At 47.0% G+C, this 22,325-nt stretch overlaps 1 protein-coding gene across 6 annotated transcripts in view; it reads left to right on the top strand.

Moving 5' to 3' along the window:
- Window positions 1-22,325, top strand: part of FAM193A (family with sequence similarity 193 member A) — a 167,128-nt gene that overhangs the window by 94,826 nt on the left and 49,977 nt on the right. For all 6 annotated transcript variants that reach the window (XM_059166642.1, XM_059166632.1, XM_059166672.1 and 3 more), the window contains exons 5-7: window positions 1,883-2,117; window positions 8,091-8,215; window positions 14,002-14,149. In XM_059166642.1, the coding sequence (XP_059022625.1) occupies window positions 1,883-2,117; window positions 8,091-8,215; window positions 14,002-14,149 (508 nt within the window). The remainder of the gene's footprint in view (window positions 1-1,882; window positions 2,118-8,090; window positions 8,216-14,001; window positions 14,150-22,325) is intronic.

The following is a 22,325-nucleotide window of genomic DNA, read 5'->3' as shown; positions in this document are numbered from 1 at the left end:
TACATTCCAGCTGTGCTGGTTCCTGTCCTTCCTCTGCTGGCCACACTCACTCCTGCCACAGGGCCTTTGCATTTACTCTTCTTTCTGTTTGCCGTGTTCTTCCTTTCTCAGGATTTTTTTTTCTCCTTTCCGGTGTTCACATTACTTTTCAGAGTCACTTTCTCAAAGAGGCTACTCTGTGTAAGACCCCAGGCGCCTCTCTGCCATCACTCTTTGTCCCCTTGCCGCCTTTTTCATTATTTCCTACTATTACCCAGAATCCCATCACCTGTATGTATGTGACATTGGCATCGTGAGGGCAGAGTTTATTTCCTTGGCTTCTTCAGTGCTGCAGCCATGCCACTGTAGAGTAACCTTCAGCACACATACACTGGTGTTTGTTGGCTGTGCATGTGGATGAGCCGCCTCAGTGACTTTGGCATAGTCCTGCCTCCTGGTCATATGGCTTTTAAAAAAATCTACTTGTGGGAGGACCGCATGGCCATTTTGTTGATTTTCAAAGGTACTGAAATGGACAAAGAAATAAAGTAAAATGGATGTTTAACTCACCTCACTAAGAGGCGTCCAGTCTGCTGTAAGTTTGGTTGTCCCTCTGTCATTTGAGCCTTCTGGGGCATTCCTTTAACAGTCTACTTTGTAGGACAGTTGTACTGGTAATTAAAATTGTGGTTGCTACGCTTAACTCGTATGTCTTTCTGAAGTGTGCTAACCCCAGTGGGAATCCCATCAGTTTTTATTATTTCTCTAGCCACATTTTGTGCAAGGCTTCCCTTGCTCCATTGCTGGGTTTTACTTGCCTCTTGTCTTTATAATTTAGGTGGTGCACTAATTTAAAACTGGAATAGGGGGCAACTTACATTCTTCTCTTTTTGACCCAAATGTGGTGCCCAGAAGGTAAAAGGATCTGTTGTGTAAAATCCAGGACCTGTGGCTTGATATGTTTTACAACTTGTGTCTGATAAAGTGCTGGCCTCAAGAGTTCCCTCCTGGTGGCAGCTCGCAGACAGATACTGTTGTCAGCCCAGCGGTCCTGGGCTTCCATCTGCAGAACCCTCAGAATTGTGCATTCGGAAGAAGCGGCTGCTTTAGTAGATTATCTCCAAATTAGGAAAGAAATTTATAAAAATGTTAACTGCTACTGTGGCTCGGTAGAAAGGTACTTATTGATTTTTAATTTTTTAATTATTTTTTATTTTTAAATTTAATTTTTAAATTTAATTAATTCTCTTCAGTTTAGGGGTTTTATTTTATACATTCTCATTGTTTTTTTGTGTGTGTGTCTGTGGGATAGCTTAAAAAGAGATATTGTTTCTATAGTTTCCTCTGATTATAAAAATAATGCAAGCTCATTTGCGTTATATACTGAATTCCTGGAAAAAAGGACAGAGCAGTCTGCTCTAGAGTCCCCCAAGCCAGGTGTCGCCTCTACTTAGATGGTTGCTTTTGCCCAGCATGTGGGCATGGACAATGAGTTGTCTTAGGGCTCCTGAGAGGAGGTGCCACTATGTGCGCTCTGCCACCTGCTGGTTGTGTAAGCTCCCTGCCTTCTATCCAGGCGGGCTGCGCCGTTCAGCTAAGTGATGAACTTGGTGATTAGCTGGGTGGGTACGTGGGAGACACAGTGCTAGTGCAGAGTAAGTTTTGAGTAAATGCTGGGATTTTGGGGCTCTTAACTGATGACTTTGTGACTCGACGCTGTCTGTGCCAGTGCTCCTTTGTGGTGAGTGAGGTGAAGGCACCTCTCACGGGATATTGAGAAGATGGTGGTTGTAGCCATGGCCGGGTGGGCGCTGATCGCAGCTCAGCTCGCTGATGGCAGTTCTGTGGAGGGCCGTATGTGGGCGGGTCACGGGTGAGCGGTGACTCTCTCTTCTCCATGCAGGCTCTGCGAGAGGGACCCTTACCAGCTGTACCAGCGGCTGGAACAACAAGCCAGAGAGTATGTGCTGGAGATGAAGGTCCGACTGCTCCGGCAGCTGTCGGCGGCGTCCAAGGTGAAGGCGCCGTCCGTCCTGCAGGGCCCTCCACAGGCTCATCAGTTCATCTCTCTCCTCCTCGAGGAGTACGGTGCCCTCTGCCAGGCGGCACGCACGATCAGCACCTTCCTGGGCACGCTGGTAAGAGCGAAGGCTGCCTTCCTCTGGTTCTGTGGGGAAGAACTTGAGAAGACCACTGAGCTCGGATGAGGTCGTGGGGAGGCTTGTGTGTTGCCCTCGTGTGCCATCACCAGCCCCTCCTTTGTGGCGCTCAGGCACCAAGAAGAGAACCTGTTTCCTCTCCCCTCTCTCTTCTCTCTGGACTGTGCTGTGGGAGGAAGGTGTCGCATGGATTGTTATTCGGGTAACATATCATGGAAATACAGTTTGGAGACCTTGAGGCCTAGGGAACGAGAGATGGGGATGATGTGAGATGAGGACCAGTGTGTGCATTAGGAGGGAGAAGAAAGACAAATGGTTTCTGTCTTAAGCTGTTATCTCTGTTGTCAGTGTGACACGCAGGGCATGACTCCTGTGGAGAGCACTTGCTTCTGGTCCTATGGCTTTCAGTTGTCGATTCCACAGTCCAGCCCTGGGTTAGGAATGGGTTCCCAGAGTCCAATAAGAACCCACCCTCATGCCCACCCCCGTCCCTGCCCACTTGCCCTCATGAAGGAGACAAGCAGGGGTGTCTTACAGGTCTCTGACCACCTCACAAGGTAACCTAACACACATGGGTGGAAGGAGGCATGTGGTAGAATCTCAGCTCCTAGAAACCAGCCAGGCTAGGCATCAGAAGCTTCAGTCTGCCCTGTCAGCGGTGCAGCTGCCGGTGCAGGGAGGCTGTGCTGCCTGAGAAACCGGTCATTCAGGCCTTCCAGACTGTTAGAGAAATACCGATTTGGCGATAGTCCGTGGATTTGTTTGCCATTACCTCAATTTAGTTATTAAATAATACTTGACTGGGTTTGGGTACTTTCTTCCTGGTAAAACTACATTTTGAAACAAATACAGCACCAGTAGTTCCTAAGATTTTAAATGCAATGGTGTTTGTGATTCTAAAATTGATAGATCTTCTTGCCAGGAAAATTTACAGACACACAGTTTTGCAAGTAGATTCAGGGGGAGTGGGCTTCATGGGCCTCCTCAGGCATCCCTGCAGTAGACCATGCCGTGCCAGTGAATCTTGACAGCCTGGAAGAAAGCACACGATGTGAGGAAAGGAGCCTGAGTCAGGAGGGACGGCTGTCTCTGCGTCGTGAGAATCTGCAATGGCAGCAGGGCCCATCAGGCCTCTGGTGCTTCACTCCCAAATGTCACATTGCATGCAGCTCTCCCTCTTCTGCCTCGATTTACTGAAAGTACCCGCTCTTCAGTTTTCACATCCAGTGCCACCTCCTCTAGGACCGCACCCTCGGACCTTCCTGAGTCCGCCGGGAGAGGAGTCCACCAAGGTGAAGAGCGTCTCCCAGCTGCCCGAACCTTGTGCAAAGCACAGCTCTGCCCAGGTGGCGCTTCCGCCCAGGCCCCCCTCAGGCAGTTAGCGTGGAGCGCGGTTTTTGAAACAAACAGAAATTGATTTCAGCCCTGCTACTTGGAGCAAATGCCTAACCATTTACATAGGAATACTTACTTGTGGTTTGGAAAAAACTCTTAAATACTAAGAACAAAATATGGTTGTTTGCTCAGTGATTAATGTCACTTTCATTATACATAGAGGTACTCACTTTGGTTTCCAGTGGTACAGCAGACGTGACACCCTGAAATCCTTCTTCCTTCATCGGAAATAACGGAATTACTGGATCACATAAACTGAAACTAGATAAAAGCTTTTACAGCACATTGCTGAGGTGGCAGGAAAGGCAAGAAGACTTAGGGGTGAAAAACAAACTAAAAGTTGGAATCCTGAGAAATTTGTGTGCCCCAAAGCCAGCATTTACTCCAGGAACATCTAAACCTGGGAGATGGGAGATACAGCCTCGGTCCCACCCTGGGTGGCATCGACACACAGTGCTGGGCCCACAGATGGCTACCTCCTTGTGTGAGAGTGAAGGAGAGGCCCTGGAGGGATGGCAAGGGCATGTGCCTGTTGTGATCTTGGGGAGGGCGGAGGCCAAGTACAGCCTCCAAGAAATTTTGTCATTATAAGCCAGCTGCCACCTACGTTTGTGGTTTCAACAAGTGCTCTTGATGGGGTGTGAAAACTCCCGATGCGGGGCTCAATCCCAGGATCCTGTGATCATGCCCTGGCATGACGTTTCATTGGCTGAGCCACCCAGGTACCCCCAAAAAGAATTATTTTCCAAAACATATTTAGTAAGAAGAGGGGTTTCTTTTACATTTTTGCAGATCTCCTTAGTTTTTGGCTCAATAGAGGACATGTTGATTCTCATAGTTGCTTCTACATTCACACTGTTGTCATAGGTTGCTTTGGCTGAAGTTATTGAAGAAAATTCTGCCTCACGCAGATCTGTATTTGGCAAAGGGAGGAATATCTTAATAGCCTTTCCAGCCATTCGTCAGGAGTACACTTGAGTTCGAGGGCTTCTTTTTTTTTTTTTTTTAAGATTTTATTTATTTATTTGACAGAGAGATTCCTAGTAGGCAGAGAGCAGGCAGAGAGAGAGGGGAAAGCAGGCTCCCCGCTGAGCAGAGAGCCTGATGTGGGGCTCTATCCCAGGACCCTGAGAACATGACCTGAGCTGAAGGCAGAGGCTTAGCCCACTGCGCCACCCAGGTGCCCTGCCTGAGGGCTTTTTTTTTTTTTTTTTTTTTTAAAGATTTTATTTATTTATTTGACAGAGATCACAAGTAGGCAGAGAGGCAGGCAGAGAGAGGAGGAAGCAGGCTCGCCGATGAGCAGAGAGCCCAATGAAGGGCTCGATCCCAAGACCCTGAGATCATGACCTGAGCTGAAGGCAGAGGCTTTAACCCACTGAGCCACTCAGATGCCCTGCCTGAGGGCTTCTTAATGGTTAGGTGTGGTGTAGGGTCTCCGAGCATGTCTCTTACATCAGAACCAGTGCTGGAGCCGACGCTCAGAATGGGTCTGCCCACACGTGGTTTTCCAACCTCATACTTTGGTCATTGGAAATACATGAGCTCACCGAGTAATTTAGTGCCTATCTTCCTGATGGTGTTCAGTGTAAAAAATGACCTTTGTAGGGGCACCTGGGTGGCTCAGTGGGTTGAAACTCTGCCTTCGGCTCGAGTCATGATCCCAGGGGCCTGGGATCGAGTCCCGCATTGGGCTCTCTGCTCAGCAGGGAGCCTTCTTCTCCTCATCTCTCTCTCTCTCTGTCTCTCTGCCTATTTGTGATCTCTCTCTCTGTCAAATAAATAAATAAAATCTTTAAAAAAAAATGACCTTTGTAGCTATCACCACTGATCCTCATCAGAATGGAGAAGCTTCAAGGCCACAGTGACAGATTCAAGTTTTCCCAAAATGCAGATTGTTGCATGAAAGCTCAGATTTTATGATTGGCCACAAATTGTTTTTCTTAAAGCAGCACATTGGCTTGTTTTTCTTAAAGCAGCACATTGGTTGTTTTTCTTAAAGCAGCACATTGGCTTGCTGCACAAACCCTGCTGGCTAATTCTCTGCCTTCTCAACTGGCTTCTCTGGAAAAAACATCCCGTTTTTCTGATTCTGCAGAACCCAGGGAGGACATTTAGACATAGAAGGGTATTTTTAAAAACAAACATTTTCGTGGGAAATGCACTTGTGGGTATATTCTACACTGCCCTGGGGATCAAACAAGATGATAGCTTCATGATAGCTTCATGTTTTAAAATTTTATTTTAAATATTAAAATAGAAGGAGCCTGCACATAGGTTGTGCTTCCCACCATCTGGGAAATGCTGTGCCAGGGCTGTAGTAATCATGAAATCTGAATTTCCATCCTTAAGGACAGCCTGGTAGTTCTTGAGGTCTGTTGCACAGCTTGATTCTGAACACCTCCTCATTCTCCTTCCAGACCCCCCCAAACTTTTTTGCAGTTGAGTGTAAGAAGGAAAACTAGTTTGGGTGGAAAAGCCTGAGTTTGAGTCACTGGCGAGCTTGTTCTCTGTGCCTCTAGCTCAGGTGGTGCTGAGTCTTGGCTGCACTCCTGCACAGCCCCCCACCGCCAGCAGCCTGAAGACTCTCTCCCCCCAGTTCCAGGCCCATCGCTCAGCCTCTGTAGGCCGTCTCTGGCCTGTGAATGGGGCCTGGCAGCGTCCAGTCCAGGGTTGTCGAGGGTGCTACTGAAATGACCCTTGTGAGCACTAAGAACCATGCCTGGCCTGCAGGAAGCACTGTTGCTAGCACACGTTGTTTTCCCAAGTTGACTCTGAGCTGGGAAATGAGTTTGGGTCGTGCTGTTTCTTTTGCTTGCCTCACTTGGAAGTATGATTATAGATTTCATGAAAAATGCCAAACATCAAAAAAAAAAAAAAAAATGCCAAACATCTTCCTAAGTCAGCCTTCACCCAGGTACCTGTAGTAACATGACCCCCAAAAGCCAGAGCTGTGTCCCACCCCCACAAGTAGGCAGGCAGGCAGGCAAAGGACCACGCATTCAGCTGTGGAGGTTTATGGGGGAAGCCCAGCAAGCACTCAGCTCCCCTGAGCGCCCTCCCCAGAACCTCCCTCAGCTGGCCAGGAGCTTGGTCTGGCTGCTGCCTTAGCTCCTGCATGTTCGTTTTTGTAGAGACAAACCATAAATCGGATCACTGCCTACTTCTCTGTCCCCTGGTGACTCCTAGAGAGCAGGGGCCTGCTGGCTTCATCTTTGTGACCCTGTACCTGGCCCAGTGCCTGCACAGAGTGGTCTCTGCTGATGTCTGTGACACGTAGTGTGGTTGACATGTCGTCTGTGGCCATGTCCTTGGTACCTTCTTCAGCAAGGTTCTCATTCCAGAGATTGGGTGGAGTTTATCATCTTCTCGGCAAGCTGTCCTGTACAGAGTAGTGGCACTGCAGGGTGCGGAAGTGCACACCTGGGGCAGTGGGAGCAAGCTCTGGAAACACAGGCAGAACGGAGGGTTTAAGGGTCTGTGCAGGTGTCCGGGTTCCTTGCAGGGCCCCGTCTGTCTGCAGGCCATGAGCAGGGACTGGCAGGTGGCAGAGCTGGCATCCGTTTGTGCCAGAGTGGTGCCGCCAGTGTGCCCTGAGCTCTGTCTCCCTGGCTGTGCTCAGGAACAGGAAATGCTCACTTTGACTTGTTCTCTCAGCCCCCATGCCAGCCAGTTACTGGGCAAACAGTGGACTCTTCATGTGTAGACTGTTTACTAACACCTGCAGGTGTGGTCATGTGAATTCACTACGGTTAAGTTGTAGAAGGCGTCACCATGAGTAGCCCATTTCATGGAGTATTGCTACATCATGTTAAGCAGTTCCTCCAGTTGTCAGTGAGTTAGGGAAGGAACATGTATGAAGGATGTGCGATGACTGAAACACAGGGAGCCCTACAGCATCGCGTAGCTTATGGGTAGACACTTGGGAGTCCCACATGCATATGCTTGTCGTGAGATCTATGCTCAGGAAAGGCACCCTCTCTGTCCTGGTCACCTTGTGTTGAGGGCAGATGGATGTTTCTTTTGGTATCACTCTCTCTGATGGCCAGGACGCTCCCAAATGTTTAAAAGCTATTTAAAGTAACTGCTGAGTTTACCTTTGTGTATTAGGGAGAGGAAACACCTGACCTTCCATGGCATAGCACTAGTGGAGAAGTTATTTGCATACACCAGAATGGCAGATTTCTCAAGATAGGCAAGAAAATGATTGCCCTTCGACATCAGAGGATTTGCGTGCATTTAAATTGTTTGAAGAGTAGGGCTTTCAGTGCATTTTGGAAGTACAGTGTAAGGAATGACTATCAAATACGTGCATTTGTTTCTCTCTATCTGTCGTGTATTTGTGTGCATCTTACCCCCTTTCTCTGTGTGAGGGTCTGAGAAGAGAGGAGACTGGGGTCGTGTGTGCATGTGGCCAGAAGTGTGCCTTGGGGTTCTCCATGTGCTGCGGAATGGGCCTGCAAAGAGGGCTGGAGGGGGAGGATCCTTCTGGGGAGTTTTAGTCTTCATCAATTCAGTATATCTTCCATTTATTTATTTATTTATCTTTTTAACTAGGAAAATGAACACTTGAAAAAGTTCCAGGTGACATGGGAACTGCATAATAAGCATCTGTTTGAAAATCTGGTCTTTTCGGAGCCACTTCTTCAGAGCAACTTGCCAGCACTGGTGTCACAGATCAGGTATCTGGTCTTTGTCTGCGTATGTCTCTGTGGTGTGACAGCATGGTCCTTCTCCCTGTGTTGTAGTGGGTGTGTGTTGGAACACCATCACGGTGTGGACGTTCTTGCTCAGGGAACAGTACCACTTGGGCGGAAACTCAGAATCCCAGGAGTACTAAATTAAACTTTTAAAATAACAGACTCGGGGCGCCTGGGTGGCTCAGTGGGTTAAGCTGCTGCCTTCGGCTCAGGTCATGATCTCAGGGTCCTGGGATCAAGTCCCGCATTGGGCTCTCTGCTCAGCAGGGAGCCTGCTTCCCTCTCTCTCTGCCTGCCTCTCCATCTACTTGTGATTTCTCTCTGTCAAATAAATAAATAAAATTTTTAAAAAAATTAAAAAAAAAAATAAAATAACAGACTCAGTAGTAATGCCACTGAGATTAAACATCCCACGTTCCTTGTGAATAAGGAAAGGCCGTGGTAAATGTAGTTTTACTTTGAAGAGACTCAGGCTTGGCCAGACGGCTGTGGCACTTGGGTGTGCAGGGGAGACGGGGAGGGGGTGTCAGAGGAGGGGAACGGCTCTAGAAGAGGCCTGATGGTGCCACAGGGCTTCTGGGCACAGAGGCCAGGGATATGTGTGTCTCTAGCATTCCCTCTGTGCCTTTGTTCGCGGCGTGGCCGTGTCTCAGTGGTGCGGGATATCCCAGGGCTTCCGCATGTGTGCCAGTATCCCAGGGCTTCCGCATGTGTGCCAGGACGAGTGGTCCCAGGCATAGTACTCGGCATCTGCCCTGCTGGCAGCTGGAGGCCACGCGGTGGGAGGGCGTTGGCCCCGCGTGAGTCCACTGGGATGAGGCTCCTTGGTTCTGTGGTTGCTGCTGAGTCAGGCGCCCGCTTCCACAGTTCTGCCACATGGTGCTTCTGTTCCCATGGACTTACCACGTAGAGTCAGGGTCCTGTGCCAGAGATGCTTCCTAACAACACACACTATGCTCATCTTTAAGTGTCCGTGCTGATGTTTGTTGGGACCAAATTCACAAAGAAGGGAAATTATTTCTAAGTAAATAAATTATTGTAGTTTACTTCTAGACTGGTCACTTTGTTTTCTTTTGAAACCCCTGTATCAACCTAGTCTTCCTGTATCTTACCTGAGGGGTCATGACTCTTCCCACTTCACACCCTCCCCTCTAGAGAAGCAGTAGCCCTGAAAGTGGTTGGATACAGGTGATGGGGGCAGAGAGACCAGAACACAGTGTTGTGTGGCTGTGGCCAGTGTTCTGTCTGGCCCTGGACCCTCCTGGCACCCCTTCCCCACAGCCCGTTCCCTGCCCACCCTTTCCTTCTATGTCTAGTCTGAAAGCATCTGGCATGTTCCTTGGTGGGGCATGGAGACTTGAGTGTCCCAGCTTTCACCTCCACCAAAGAAAGGGTCAGGAAAGTATTCCAGGTCTTGAGTTTGAAATGCAGAACATGGTTTTGTCCCCAGTTATATCCACCAAAGGCACTTTTTATTGGGGGGGGGGGGCAGCCAACCAAAAACGTGCATCTTGGGAAGGTGGGGCTTCTTACAGCAAGATTCTAGGGCCTTGAATTTTCTTTTGCTGGTAGCCAGTTAGTTTGATGGGCCTGTCATCAACTTGGGGTGAGTGACAGGGAGCTGAAATGTATCCTGAAACTCCATTCTTGGCTGTGCCTTGGTTCCAGATTAATTTCTTTCTTTCATTCTCTCTCCCTCCCTTTCTAGATTATTTGAGAGGGAACACGAGGGGGAGGGGCAGAGGGAGAGAGTCCTCAGCTCTCTGCACTGAGTGTGGAGCCTGACACAGGGCTTGATCTTACACCCCTGAGATCCTGATCCGAGCTGAAATCAGGAGTCCAACACTCAACCAACTGAGCCGCCCAGGTGCCTCTAGTTCTGGGTTTCTTAATCACTCAGTGCAAATTATGGTCAGACTCCAAAAGATTGGCAGTGTTTTGATCTTGAATGTTAATTCTGGGGTCAGGCTGAAGGAGGGCTCTCGGGGACATGTGAGGGAGCGAGGGACATAGAGACAGGGACAGAGCTGGGGAGGAGGCAAGCAGAGGATTCCCAGCAGCAGCTGGTGATGCCAGAAGGGACAGTTCCCTTAGGTTCCTTGGCAGATTCCCTTGTCAGACCCAGCAATAATTCAGGTCTGAGCTTCTAGTGTGCAGATCCCACAGAACAACTTGTAGAAGGTTTGAGAGAAGTTATATACCAGTACCAGCACCTAAAGTAAGAATTGCATCTGTGGCACGTAGACTCTCTAGTTGGGAGTATTTTCATATTGACTCCTGGTCTCTGGCCCTGTGCTTATTTGACTTTATTAAGGTAAAATATAGATAGAAAAGTTGACACTGAGCACATGTGCAGCTGCGAGCTTGACCGTGGCCCCAGGAAGTCAGTTCCTCCTGCGTGCGACCTCCAAGCACAAATTCCTCCTCTGCCAGAGTGGCCACAGGACCTCCCACCACGGCACTGCCTGCCACGGCAGCCCCACTCCTTGTTTGTTTATTCTCCTGTGACTCAAGTATGCCTTTCCAAGGCTTGCCTGCTTTTTCTTTTGATGTATCTTTTGTGTTTTGTTTTTTTTTAATACAAATAATCTACATGAGGTGGACCTCATGTAAAGAAACTGACTTAGTTTAGGGAAGTTATTTCTCCTTTTTTAAACACCTTTGCTGAGATACAATTTACATACCATTGCAGTTCACTCATTTAAAGTCTACAAATCGATGGTTGTTGGTATATTACATTACTAATTTTTGAAAATTGTGATAAAATATATATAACATGAAACTTGCCATTTTAACCACATTTAACTGTACAATTCAGTGGGATTAATTACATTCACAGTGTTGAGCAGCTATCACCAGTGTCTGTTTCCAGACCTTTCCTCATCACCCCAGAGACTGTCACTGTGAAGCAGTGACTCCCACCCTTTCTTTTCCCCACGTTTCTTGTAATTCTTTAACCTGCAGGCCCCCACCCCACCCCTTTTTCCCTTGAAATTTATCTCTCTGGGAACTTGAACTGTCAGCCCTGCAGCGAGGCCCAGGGTCCAGGCCCCTTGGTGTGTGTGCTCAGGGAGCACCGCATAGGCTTTCTGTCTGTGCTGCCTGAGAACTGGTGGTGGGGTCCAGAAACTTCGTCAGACTAGTGTCTGTGCCCGTGGCAGGACCAGGAGCCTCACTATCTGCTTGTTTTTGTTGTGGGTGTTATTAGCGATTGCCCAGTTGGTTTTTATTTTAAATATATGATATTGTTAGGCAGATGTTGAGTTAGGCTTGTGCATAAACTTGCAAAACTGACTTTTTCTCATTCTCCTTGTGTTGTACGTGCACACTATTTGTGGTAGATGTTACCATGAGGATCTGTCCATGGCGCTAGCCTGTGTTTACAGAGTGAATATTTAGACAGTAACCTGTTTGCTGAACCACTCGTGTCGTGCGACCATGAGGACATTCCTTGTTTTCTCTCTGGATTCCAGCCCAGCTCGGCTTGAATGTAAGCCCTGTGCCTACACATTGTGCTCTGATCACCCCATCAAAGATGTCCCAGGATCCCTGGCTGCTTTGCTCTCCATTGGCTCAAAATGGAACCTGTATCACGGTAGAGGAGAGCAGTTCTCACTTCCAGTAGGAGGGAAGAGGAGTGTGTGCCGGGCAGATGCCGGTCCCCTTAACATCCCCGTGTTCCAAGTGGTACGCGAGGGGCAGGGTGGCATTTTGTAGAAGGTGGGCTTTGCGTGAAGCAGGAAAATCCGTCTGTAATGAGCAAGGTTGTGGAAGCAGGAATGGGGAGAAAGCAGCTGCTCCGTGGGCAGCCAGCAAGACAGCAGGCTGTGTTCTCAGGCCCAAGGGCCGCCCGGTTTCTGTGCAGAGCCCGGAGCAGCCTCTGAGTCGCTAGATGCCGCGTTTTGGGGAGTTTTGTGTCCTCGGGGGCAGAAACAGCCTTAGAAGGACAGCCTTGGACAGCCTTGATGTTTGAGGGAGCCTCAGTCACTGTGGATCAGTGTCAGTTCGTTTCCTGTCTCTGGCCTCCCCTAAACACCTGTTCGGTTAGGCCTGGCTGCTGCTGCGTGCTCCCTCCTTGGTGTGAACTTCACAGTTGGACACTGTGTGTGCATATAACTTCAGCGGCAGTGAGTTCATTTGTAGGTTCTCCCTTTTACAAAATAGTCATAAGTGGGCTCCACCCACAGGCAGAGATGAGAAAGGAGAGGGAGCTGTTTGTGCCCATTGAAAGGGTCCTAAATTTAAAATTACTGTATCGTTTATATTTATTATAAAATTATTAGATTGTGATGCAGTGAAACTCTGAAAATACAGAAAATCATGAAGATAAATAGATGCTATATACAATTCGATGCTGCTTCTAGATTTTTTTTTTATGTCCACCCCTACACCACATCTTTTTTTTTTTTTTTTTTTAAGATTTTATTTATTTATTTGACAGAGAGAGATTACAAGTAGGCAGAGAGGCAGGCAGAGAGAGAGAGGAGGAAGCAGGCTCCCTGCTGAGCAGAGAGCCCGATGCGGGCCTCGATCCCAGGACCCTGAGATCATGACCTGAGCCGAAGGCAGCGGCTTAACCCACTGAGCCACCCAGGCGCCCTACACCACATCTTTAAATGTGATGCCATCATCATATCTTTACTTAACATGGGCATACTTTATTTCAAAGCACACGTGCAAGTAAAGTGTATATGAATGAAGAGATGTAATAAGCTTCATAAGAGGCACCGGTTCTCTGGAATTCCTTCGTCTAGATGTGCCAGAAAGTATCTTATTGGTACCCACTGCGTAGCTCCCAATGTTTTCCTGTGAACTCTGATGATCTTTGCACACGTAGCCTTGTTTCCCTTGAGCGACTATAAACGTTGTCTCGATTTTGAAACTTCTTATCAGGATGCCTTTATTACAGTTGTTTTGGTATTTCGATATTCAGAAAATGAGCAGTTTTGGATGGCGTGTAATCTGCTCACCCCCTTGTCCCTGCCACCCTGCTTGGCTTCTCTGCTCTTCCCAGGCCACCTCCTGCCCCATATTCTCTTTTCTGGAAGTCTAGGTGTTTTCCTCATTGTTTACTGTTGATATGTCTTGTTTCTAGTTCATTTTCTCATTTGCTGTCTTACCAACTTTTTAAAGTAATATAGAATAAATAAAACTATAAAACATGTTTCTTTGATTGGATCAAATCATCTGTTTTACTTAATTGGAAAACCAAGTCCGAGTCTTGTATTTCCCATTAAATGTTGTGTTTTCTCTGGGTCATTGTATTTCAGTGGGGAAAAATATGCTACAACTCCACGTTTAGTAAACTGAACTGCTAGGGCCTATTTATTTATTTATTTATTTCCATAGAGAGGGAGTTGGGGGAACGGCAGAGGGAGAGAGAGCATCTCTAGCAGACTCCCAGCTGAGCGTAGAGCCCAGTGTGGGGTGTGATCTCATGACCCCAAGATCATGACCTGAGTTGAAACCAAGAGTCAGACACTTAACTGGCTGAGCCACCCAGGCGCCCCAAGGCCTTAGTCTTGTAGAACAGTCTTCTTCACCACTGACTTTTTCCCTTTGGACCTCTTCTTGGAGCTTCTTTATGCCGGATTCTGGCCTGGGGCGCCTTGTGTATGTATTTGCTAATCCCTCACAGCAGCCTTGTGTGGTGTGTGGTGGTGTCCCACTTGTCACATTGGGAGAGGAGGTGACAGAGAAGCAGACCTCTGGTCTCTGGCCCAGAGCCTTTGGGCTCCTTTCTTTTGCTGAAATGCCTCTCTCCCTAGGCTGGGAACCACGACACATGACACGTGCAACGAGGACACATACAGCACCTTACTGCAGCGGTACCAGCGCTCCGAGGAGGAGTTGCGCAGGGTGGCCGAGGAGTGGCTGGAATGCCAGCAGAGGATTGATGCTTACGTCGATGAGCAGGTGAGTGTGTGCCGCCAGGACCTACCATGGGTAAAGTACATGTGCAGGGTGACAGGGGAGGTACAGGTGGAAGGAGTCTAGCTGCTGACTTTCCAGAGGGAACCATGGCGGCCTTCACCCTGCTACGCCTGGGGGTGGCGGCAGCTGTTCGTTGGGTCAGCACTGACTGGCCACACCCAGTGTCATCTGCATAGGCTGCCACCTGGCTCAGCTGCCACCTACAAGAGCCTCTGGGGCCTTGGGGAGCTGCTGAGCCATGTAATTTCCAAAGCTGTTCACATAGCGCTCTGCTACTCAGAGCCCCTTCTCTGACTCTGACTATGCAGACAGAGCATAGTTGGTTGTGCTTGGCAGGTGGCTGACAGGGATGAAGGGAGATCCAAGAAGGCAGGGTGCTCTTCTTGAAGGTGGGGCCTGAAGGGCAGCTGGAGCCTCTTGGGGACACAGCAGGACTCCCAGAGGGCCTCGAAGCCTGCCTGCTTGCCTTTCTGAAACCATTGGAGGGTGGGGTTGAGGTGGAGGCATTTAGAACAGCCCTGTGCAAGGATCTAGGGAGTAACAAGGGAGCACTGACAGAGCTCTGTGCTATACTTTTTTTCTTTCAAGATTTCTTTGTTTATTTTAAAGGAATTTTTTTTTTTTAAGATTTTATTTATTTATCAGAGAGAGAGAGGGGGAGAGAGCGAGCACAGGCAGACAGAATGGCAGGCAGAGGCAGAGGGAGAAGCAGGCTCCCTGCTGAGCAAGGAGCCCAATGTGGGATTCGATCCCAGGACGCTGGGATCATGACCTGAGCCGAAGGCAGCTGCTTAACCAACTGAGCCACCCAGGCATCCTCTTTGTTTATTTTAGAAGAGAGCACAGGGATGGGCTCAGAGGGAGAAAGAATCTCAAGCAGATTCTGCATTGAGCATGGAGCCTCACATGGGGCTCGATCTGAGGACTCTGAGATCATGACTTGAGCCAATGCCAAGAAGTGGACATTTAATTGATGGCATCACATAGGCGCCCTCTGTGTTACAGTTTTGGGACTCTGGGTAGGACCAGGGCTGTCTGCATCCTGCCTGCTGCAGACCTCATGGGCTCTTTCTCATTTCACTTTGTAGGTAGGATGGATACAAATGCAGTTATAGTTTCAGATATTTGTTCTTCATTTCTCCAGTTTTGAACTGGGACTAAACCCACAAATGCCCCATGACAACTCTTAGAAGAAAGGAAAGAGGGGTGCCTGGGTGGCTCAGTGGGTTAAGCGTCTGCCTTCGGCTCAGTCATGATCTCAGAGTCCTGGGATCGAGCCCCGCATCGGGCTCTCTGCTCAGTAGGGAGCCTGCTTCCTCCTCTCTCTCTGCCTGCCTCTCTGCCTGCTTGTGATCTCTCTCTGTCAAATAAATAAATAAAATGTTTTTTTTAAAAAGTACACATATGTGCTCTTACAGCTCTAAATGCTTACAATAAAAAGCAAGAAATGTCTTAGATTAGTAACCTAACTTGGCAGCTTAAGGATCTAGGGAAAAACGACAAACTAAACCCAAAGCTAGCAGAAGGAAAGAAGTAATAAAGATTAGAGCCGATCAACAAACTGGGGAATAGAGGAAAATCAGTGAAACCAAAAGTTGGTTCTTTAAGATCATGAAAGCTGACAAAACTTTAACTGTGGGCTAAGAAAAAAGGAGAGGATTACTAAAGTCAGAAATGAAGTGGGAACGTTATCACTGATTCTATAGAAATAAAAGGGATTGTCAGTGGTGTGAACCGTTGTACAGCAACAAATAGGATAACTTAGATAAGTGGACAAATTCCTGGAAATACAGAATCTACCAAGACTGCATCACGGAGATGCAGAAAGTCTGACTAGACCTACGACTGGTAAGGAGACTGAACCAGTAATCAGAAATCCCCAACAGGGGTGCCTGGGTGGCTCAGTTGGTTAAGCATCTGACTTTAGTTCAGGTCCTGGGATCGAGCCCCATATCAGGCTCTCTGCTCAGCAGGTAGCATGCTTCTCTCTCTTCCTCTGCCTCCTGCTCCCCTTTCTTGTGTTCTCTTTCCGCCCCCACCTCAAATAAAATCTTAACACAAAACAAAACAAAAACTCCCAACAGAGCAAAGCCCAGGACCAGACAGCTTTACAGGTGAATTCTACCAAACCTTTAAAGAAGAATTAACACCAGTCCTTCCCCAACTTTTCCCAAAAATTGAAGGGGAAAGAAGCTTCCCAACTCATTCTGTGAGGCCAGCCTTTCCCTGATAACAGAGACAATGTAAGAAAAGAAAAGTATAGACCAACATCTATGATAAAGACTGACGAAAAAATCCGCAACAGAATACTAGCGAATAGAATTCAGCAGCATATTAAAAGGACTGTGTACACCATGACCAACTGGAATTTATTCCTGGCATGCGGGTATGGGTCCATACATGAAAACCGATCAATGTTATATGCCATATCAACACAATGGAGGGAGTAAAAAACACAGGATCGTCTTAATTGATCCCCCAAAATCATTTGAACAGTATTTAGCTTCCATGATAAAAGCACTCAACAGACTAGGAACAGACGGGACCTGCCTCCACATGAGAAGAGCCATCCATGAAAACCCAGAGGAAGCATCACACCCAGCAGTGAAAGACTGGAAGCATTTTCTCTATGAGGAACAAGGCAAGGTTGCTGCTTTCACCACTTCCATTCCACATGGTCCTGGAAGTTTTGGTCAGAGCAATTAGGCAAGAAAAAGCAAAGACCTCCAAATTGGGACAGAAGAAGTAAAATTATTTCTGCAGGTGATATGACCTTATGTGTAGAAAATCCTAAAGACTGTAAAAAAAAAAAAAGAAAGAAAGAAAGAAGTGAATACTATTAGAATAAATGAATTCAGAGCATCAGGAACAAAGTAAATGCACAAAAAATGGTATCTCTGTATGTTAACAAAAAAATCTGCAAAGGAAGTTACAAAAACAATCCCATTTACAACAGTATCAAGAGTAAAATACTGGGACGCCTGGGTGGTTCAGTTGGTTGGGCAGCTGCCTTCCGCTCAGGTCATGATCCCGGTGTCCTGGGATCCAGTCCCACATCGGGCTCCTTGCTCGGTGGGGAACCTGCTTCTCCCTCTGCCTGCCACTCTGTCTGTGCTCACTCTCTCTGACAAACAGATAAATAAAATCTTTAAAAAAAAAAAAAAGGAGTAAAATACTTACAAGGTGATTTACTCAAGGAGGTAGAACACTTGCACAATGAAAACTATTAAATGTTTCTGAAAGAAATTGAAGAAGAGGGACGCCTGGGTGGCTTAGTCAGTGAAGCGTTTGCCTTTGGCTCAGGTCATGATCCCCGCCCCGCATCAGGCTTCCTGCTCAGCTGGGTCTGCTTCTCCCTCTGCCCTTCCCTGTGCTCATGCTTGAGCTCACTGTCCGTCTGCCCCCCCCCCCGAAATAAATAAATCTTTTAAAAAATTTTTAAAAAGAAAGACATAAAAGGAACCACATCCCATGTTCATTGGAAGACTTAATATTGAAATGTTCATGTTAGCTAAAGTGGTCTACAGACTCAGCAATATCTGTCAAAATCCTAGAGTCATTTTTGTAGAAATAGAAAAAAAAAACCCATCTTAAAATTCATATGCAATCTCAGAGGACCCAAAATAGCCAGAACAATCTTGGAAAAGAACAATAAATCTGGAGGACTCACACTTGCTGATTTTGAAACTGACTACATAGCTACAGTAATCAAAACAGTGTGGTGTTGTCGTAAGATAGACCCTCACCTGTGTCCACGTGATGTTCAATAAGGGTCCCAAGACCACTCAAATGGGAAAGGCCAGTCTTTGCAACAGACAGTGCTGGGAAACTGCACATCCCATGCCAAAGATGGACATTGGAGCCTTACCTCACACCACATGCAGAAATTAACTCAGGATGGAAAAGGACCTAAATGGAAGACCTAAAAATATGAAAGAACCTTAAAGGCATTATTCTAAGTAAACTAAACCAGACACAAAAGGACATCTGTTGTAGAACTCCACTTATATGAGGTACCTACAGTAGTCAGAGACTCCTAGGGACAGAAAGTGTAACTCATGGGGACCAGAGACTAGGGGAGGGGAGAACGGGTTTTTTCGTGGAGACAGAGTTTCAGTTGGGAAAGATGAGAAAGTTCTGGGGAGGGATGGTGGGGATGTTTGCACGATGATGTGAACGTATGTAATACCACTGAACTGTACACTTAAAAATGGTTAAGATGGTGGGGCATCTTTGTGGCTCAGTTGGTTAAGCATCTGCCTTCAGCTCAGGTCATGATCACAGATTCCTGGGATCAAGTCCCATAGGCTCCCTGCTCATCAGAGAGTCGGCTTCTCCCTCTCCCTCTGCCTCTCTACCCCCAAGCTTGTTCTCTCTCTCTCTCTCTCAAATGAATGAATAAAATCTTTGAATGAATAAAATCTTTTTATTTTATTTTTTATTATTTTTTAAAGATTTTATTAATTTATTTGACAGAGAACACAAGTAGGCAGAGAGGCAGGCAGAGAGAGAGGGGGAAGCAGGCTCCCTACTGAGCAGAGAGTCCAATGTGGGGCTCAGTCCCCAGACCCAGGGATCATGACCTGAGCCGAAGGCAGAGGCTTAACCCACTGAGCCACCTAGGCGCCCCTAAAATCTTTTTAAAAAATGGTTGAGATGGGGAGCCTGGGTGGTTCAGTGGGTTAGAGCCTCTGCCTTCGGCTCAGGTCATGATCCCGGAGTCCTGGGATGGAGCCCCACAGCGGGCTCTCTGCTCAGCGGGGAGCCTGCTTCCCCCTCTCTCTCTGCCTGCCTCTCTGCCTACTTGTGATCTCTGTCTGACTTCTGATCTCTGTTTGTGAAATAAATAAAATCTTTTAAAAAAATGGTTGAGATGATCAATTTATGTTATGTGTATTTTACTACAATAAGAAAAACAAAAAAAAAAGGGTCTTGTTTATCATTTCTTTCTCTCACAAAGAAAAAAAAAAAAAACCAAACCGTCCTCCTTACTAAAGCAAGTAGAAAGTGTATTGTTTTCACTCACCTATCAAGAAACCATGATGCCATAAATACAAATTAAAGAAACTGAGCAATTTTAGTAGCATCCAGAGGGCACCAGTCATTCTGAAATCCTTGGAATGGACATCAGTGGCTTCTAATCAAGTAGTAGCTTAGAAATTATTAGTAATTCCAAGGTTTCAAAACGTCTGTAAATGATTGAGTATTCATAAATAAGTATGGATGTGGGACATGGATGACAGTTTTGAAATCACTTGTTTTTGCTTGCTTTTTAAAATGTGTCCTTGATAAATAAAATAAAATAAAATAAAAAATCTTTACAAAAAAAGGGGGTGCCTGGGTGGCTCAGTGGGTTAAGTTTCTGCCTTCAGCTCAGGTCATGATCTCAGGGTCCTGGGATCAAGCCCCGAATCAGGCTCTCTGCTCGGCTGGGAGCCTGCTTCCCCCTCTCTCTCTGCCTGCCTCTCTGCCTACTTGTGATCTCTCTCTCTCTCTCTCTGTCAAATAAATCAATAAATAAGATTAAAAAAAAAAATCTTTATAAAATGTGTCCTTGGAGGGGCGCCTGGGTGGCTCAGTCATCTAAGCAGCTGCCTTCAACTGAGGTCATGGTCCCAGGGTCCTGGGATCGAGTCCTGCATTGGGCTCCCTGCTCAGTGTCATGTCCACTTCTCCCTCTACCTGCAGCTCTTCCTGCTTCTGTGCTCTTTCACTGAGACAAATGAATAAATAAAATCTTTAAAAAATAATAATAAAAAATAAAATGTATCCTTGAGGTGCCTGGGTGGCTTAGTCACTCGTCTGCCTTCATGGGTCATGGTCCTGGAGTCCTCGGATCCCTACCCATGATTGGGCTCCCTGCTCCCTGGGGAGTCAGCCTCTGCCCCTCCGCCAGCTCTTGCTCTCTCTTCTGCTCTTTTTCCTCATAAATGTGTCCTTTATTTGTTGTTTGACACATATATAAGCCTGCAGGAACCCAAATGTTTGGAAGAATTAATCCCAGAGGATGTGAGGAGGGGGTCAAAGAGGAGGTTTCTGTTGATGTTGTTAACTATCAAACAGCTCTGGACTGATTTCTGTTCTAAAAGAAATGACTGCCTTTCCTAATATCTAGCTCATTGAAAATCTTTTTTTATTTTAAGATTTTATTTTAAGTAGGCATCATGCCCAGCATGGAGCCCAGGGCAGGGCTTGAACTCAAGAGCCCAAGAGCAAGAGCTGAGCTGAGATCAAGGGTTGGATGCTCAGCTGATGGAGCCTCCCAGGCGCAGCACCCCAACCCCAGAATCATTTTTTACAAGACCAGTGCTCTAACCCCTGAGCTGTAGGGCCACCAAAATCATTTTTTAAACGTGCGACCGTAATTGCTGCTTGAAAGAGGAAAATGTTTTTCCTGAAAGCCGTGGACATAAATGATGTAAAGGGAGAGCTGGCCTCAGCACTGAGTCTTCCATCCAGGAAGATGGTGCACGTTTCTGTGTTTTGGTTGTGTGTTCTGTTCTGTCTGATGGTTTCACAGTTTATTCCCTTCCCGTCAAGTTTACCCCTGTGGCTTCTGGGGTTGGGGCCGTCCAGCTGTTGGCATTCCACCCAGTACCCTGAGTCCACATCTCCTACAAGTAGCTTTGTCTTAGCTTCTGGCGTTTGCATTGTTGGTTTGGTTTCATTTAGAACCCTTGACTTGTCACGAGGGTATAGTGGGAGGCTCCGTCTGCTGCTCTAGCTTTATGGGGACTACTGTGCATGCTTCCCGTGAAGTCACATGCCTCCCGTGAGTATTGGGGAGTTTTTAGCAAATTAAGGAAGTTCCTTTCTTCTTGCTTACTTAAGTTACAATTTTTGTAAAAAAAACAGGAATAGATACTGAATTTGATTATATGGTTTTCTTCCGTTTGTTTTTCTCTATCAAGTAAGACATTAGGTTTCCTAATTTTTTTTTTTAAAGATTTTATTTATTTATTTGACAGAGAGAGATTACAAGTAGGCAGAGAGGCAGGCAGAGAGAGAGAGGAGGAAGCAGGCTCCCTGCTGAGCAGAGAGCCCGATGCGGGACTCGATCCCAGGACCCTGAGATCATGACCTGAGCCGAAGGCAGCGGCTTAACCCACTGAGCCACCCAGGCGCCCCTAGGTTTCCTAATTTTGAGACGTGCTTGCATTCCTGGGATTATAGCCTACTAGATTATGATATATATTCTGTTAATTCATTATTAGATTTAAGTTGCTGATACTTTATTTAGGATTTTGGGGTTTGTATTCTGAGGCTTCATTGAGTGTTCGTCTTTGAGGCCTTGTCTGTTTTGTATGAAGGTTATGCTAGTCTCATAGAATGCATTTAGAAACTTTCCATGTTTGCTTTAATTTTCAGGAATAGTTTAAGTTTTCTTTTCCATAAAGGGATTGATAAAATCCACCCTAAAACCTAGGGCATGATCTTTCTTTGCAAGGAGGAGGAATGAGGTCTATGGGTCTTGTACCACCTTTTAAGTTCATGTTAAACTTTGTCATCTGTTTTGGGTTTCCGCCCTCTTGAGTGAGTTCCACAACTGATGTTTGCCTAGAAGATTGTCCCCATTGTGGGAACAAGGGATGATGAGTTTGTGCTCAGAGGGGAGTGATGAAAGTCAGGGGAGTGGTGGCTGTAGGAGAGCTGCTGTGTTTCCCCGGCCTGCCTTCCTGGCCCACTTTGCTGAGAGAGCATCTAATGTGCCAGAAGGAAATGCCATGCCCTCGGCCAGGAGGGCAGCAAATGGCAGGAGCCTCCGAGCCATGGAGATGTCCACAGAAGCCAGAGTCTGGGCTGTTCGGTGCCATCTCAAGAGCTATCTAATGTTGACTCAGCTTTTCAAACATGTTGGGCAGGCTCAGCAGAATAGCCCATGGACCCCTGGCTCGCAGCGTTTCTGTGCAGGTGGAAGTCTACATTGCACAGATCCTTCCCTCTGTGGGTTAAAGGAAACCTCTGCCCGTATGTGTCCTGCCTCATACCCACTTTGTTGGCAGGGCCTTTTCTTCCCTGGGTCCGTCCAGGAGGGAATCTGGAGAACCAGTGTTTGGGGATTTATTGAACACATTTGCTTCATCTTCCCAATAATTTCTGCTTTTACTTTACTTTCTTCCTGCTTTATTGGTTTCTCATGTTGTTTTGTTTCTTTGGC

Source organism: Mustela lutreola, chromosome 1 (genome assembly GCF_030435805.1).
Source record: "Mustela lutreola isolate mMusLut2 chromosome 1, mMusLut2.pri, whole genome shotgun sequence".
Taxonomy (NCBI): Eukaryota; Metazoa; Chordata; class Mammalia; order Carnivora; family Mustelidae; genus Mustela; species Mustela lutreola.
The sequence above is the reverse complement of the archived record's forward strand: the minus strand, read 5'-3'. Positions and strand labels throughout refer to the sequence as shown.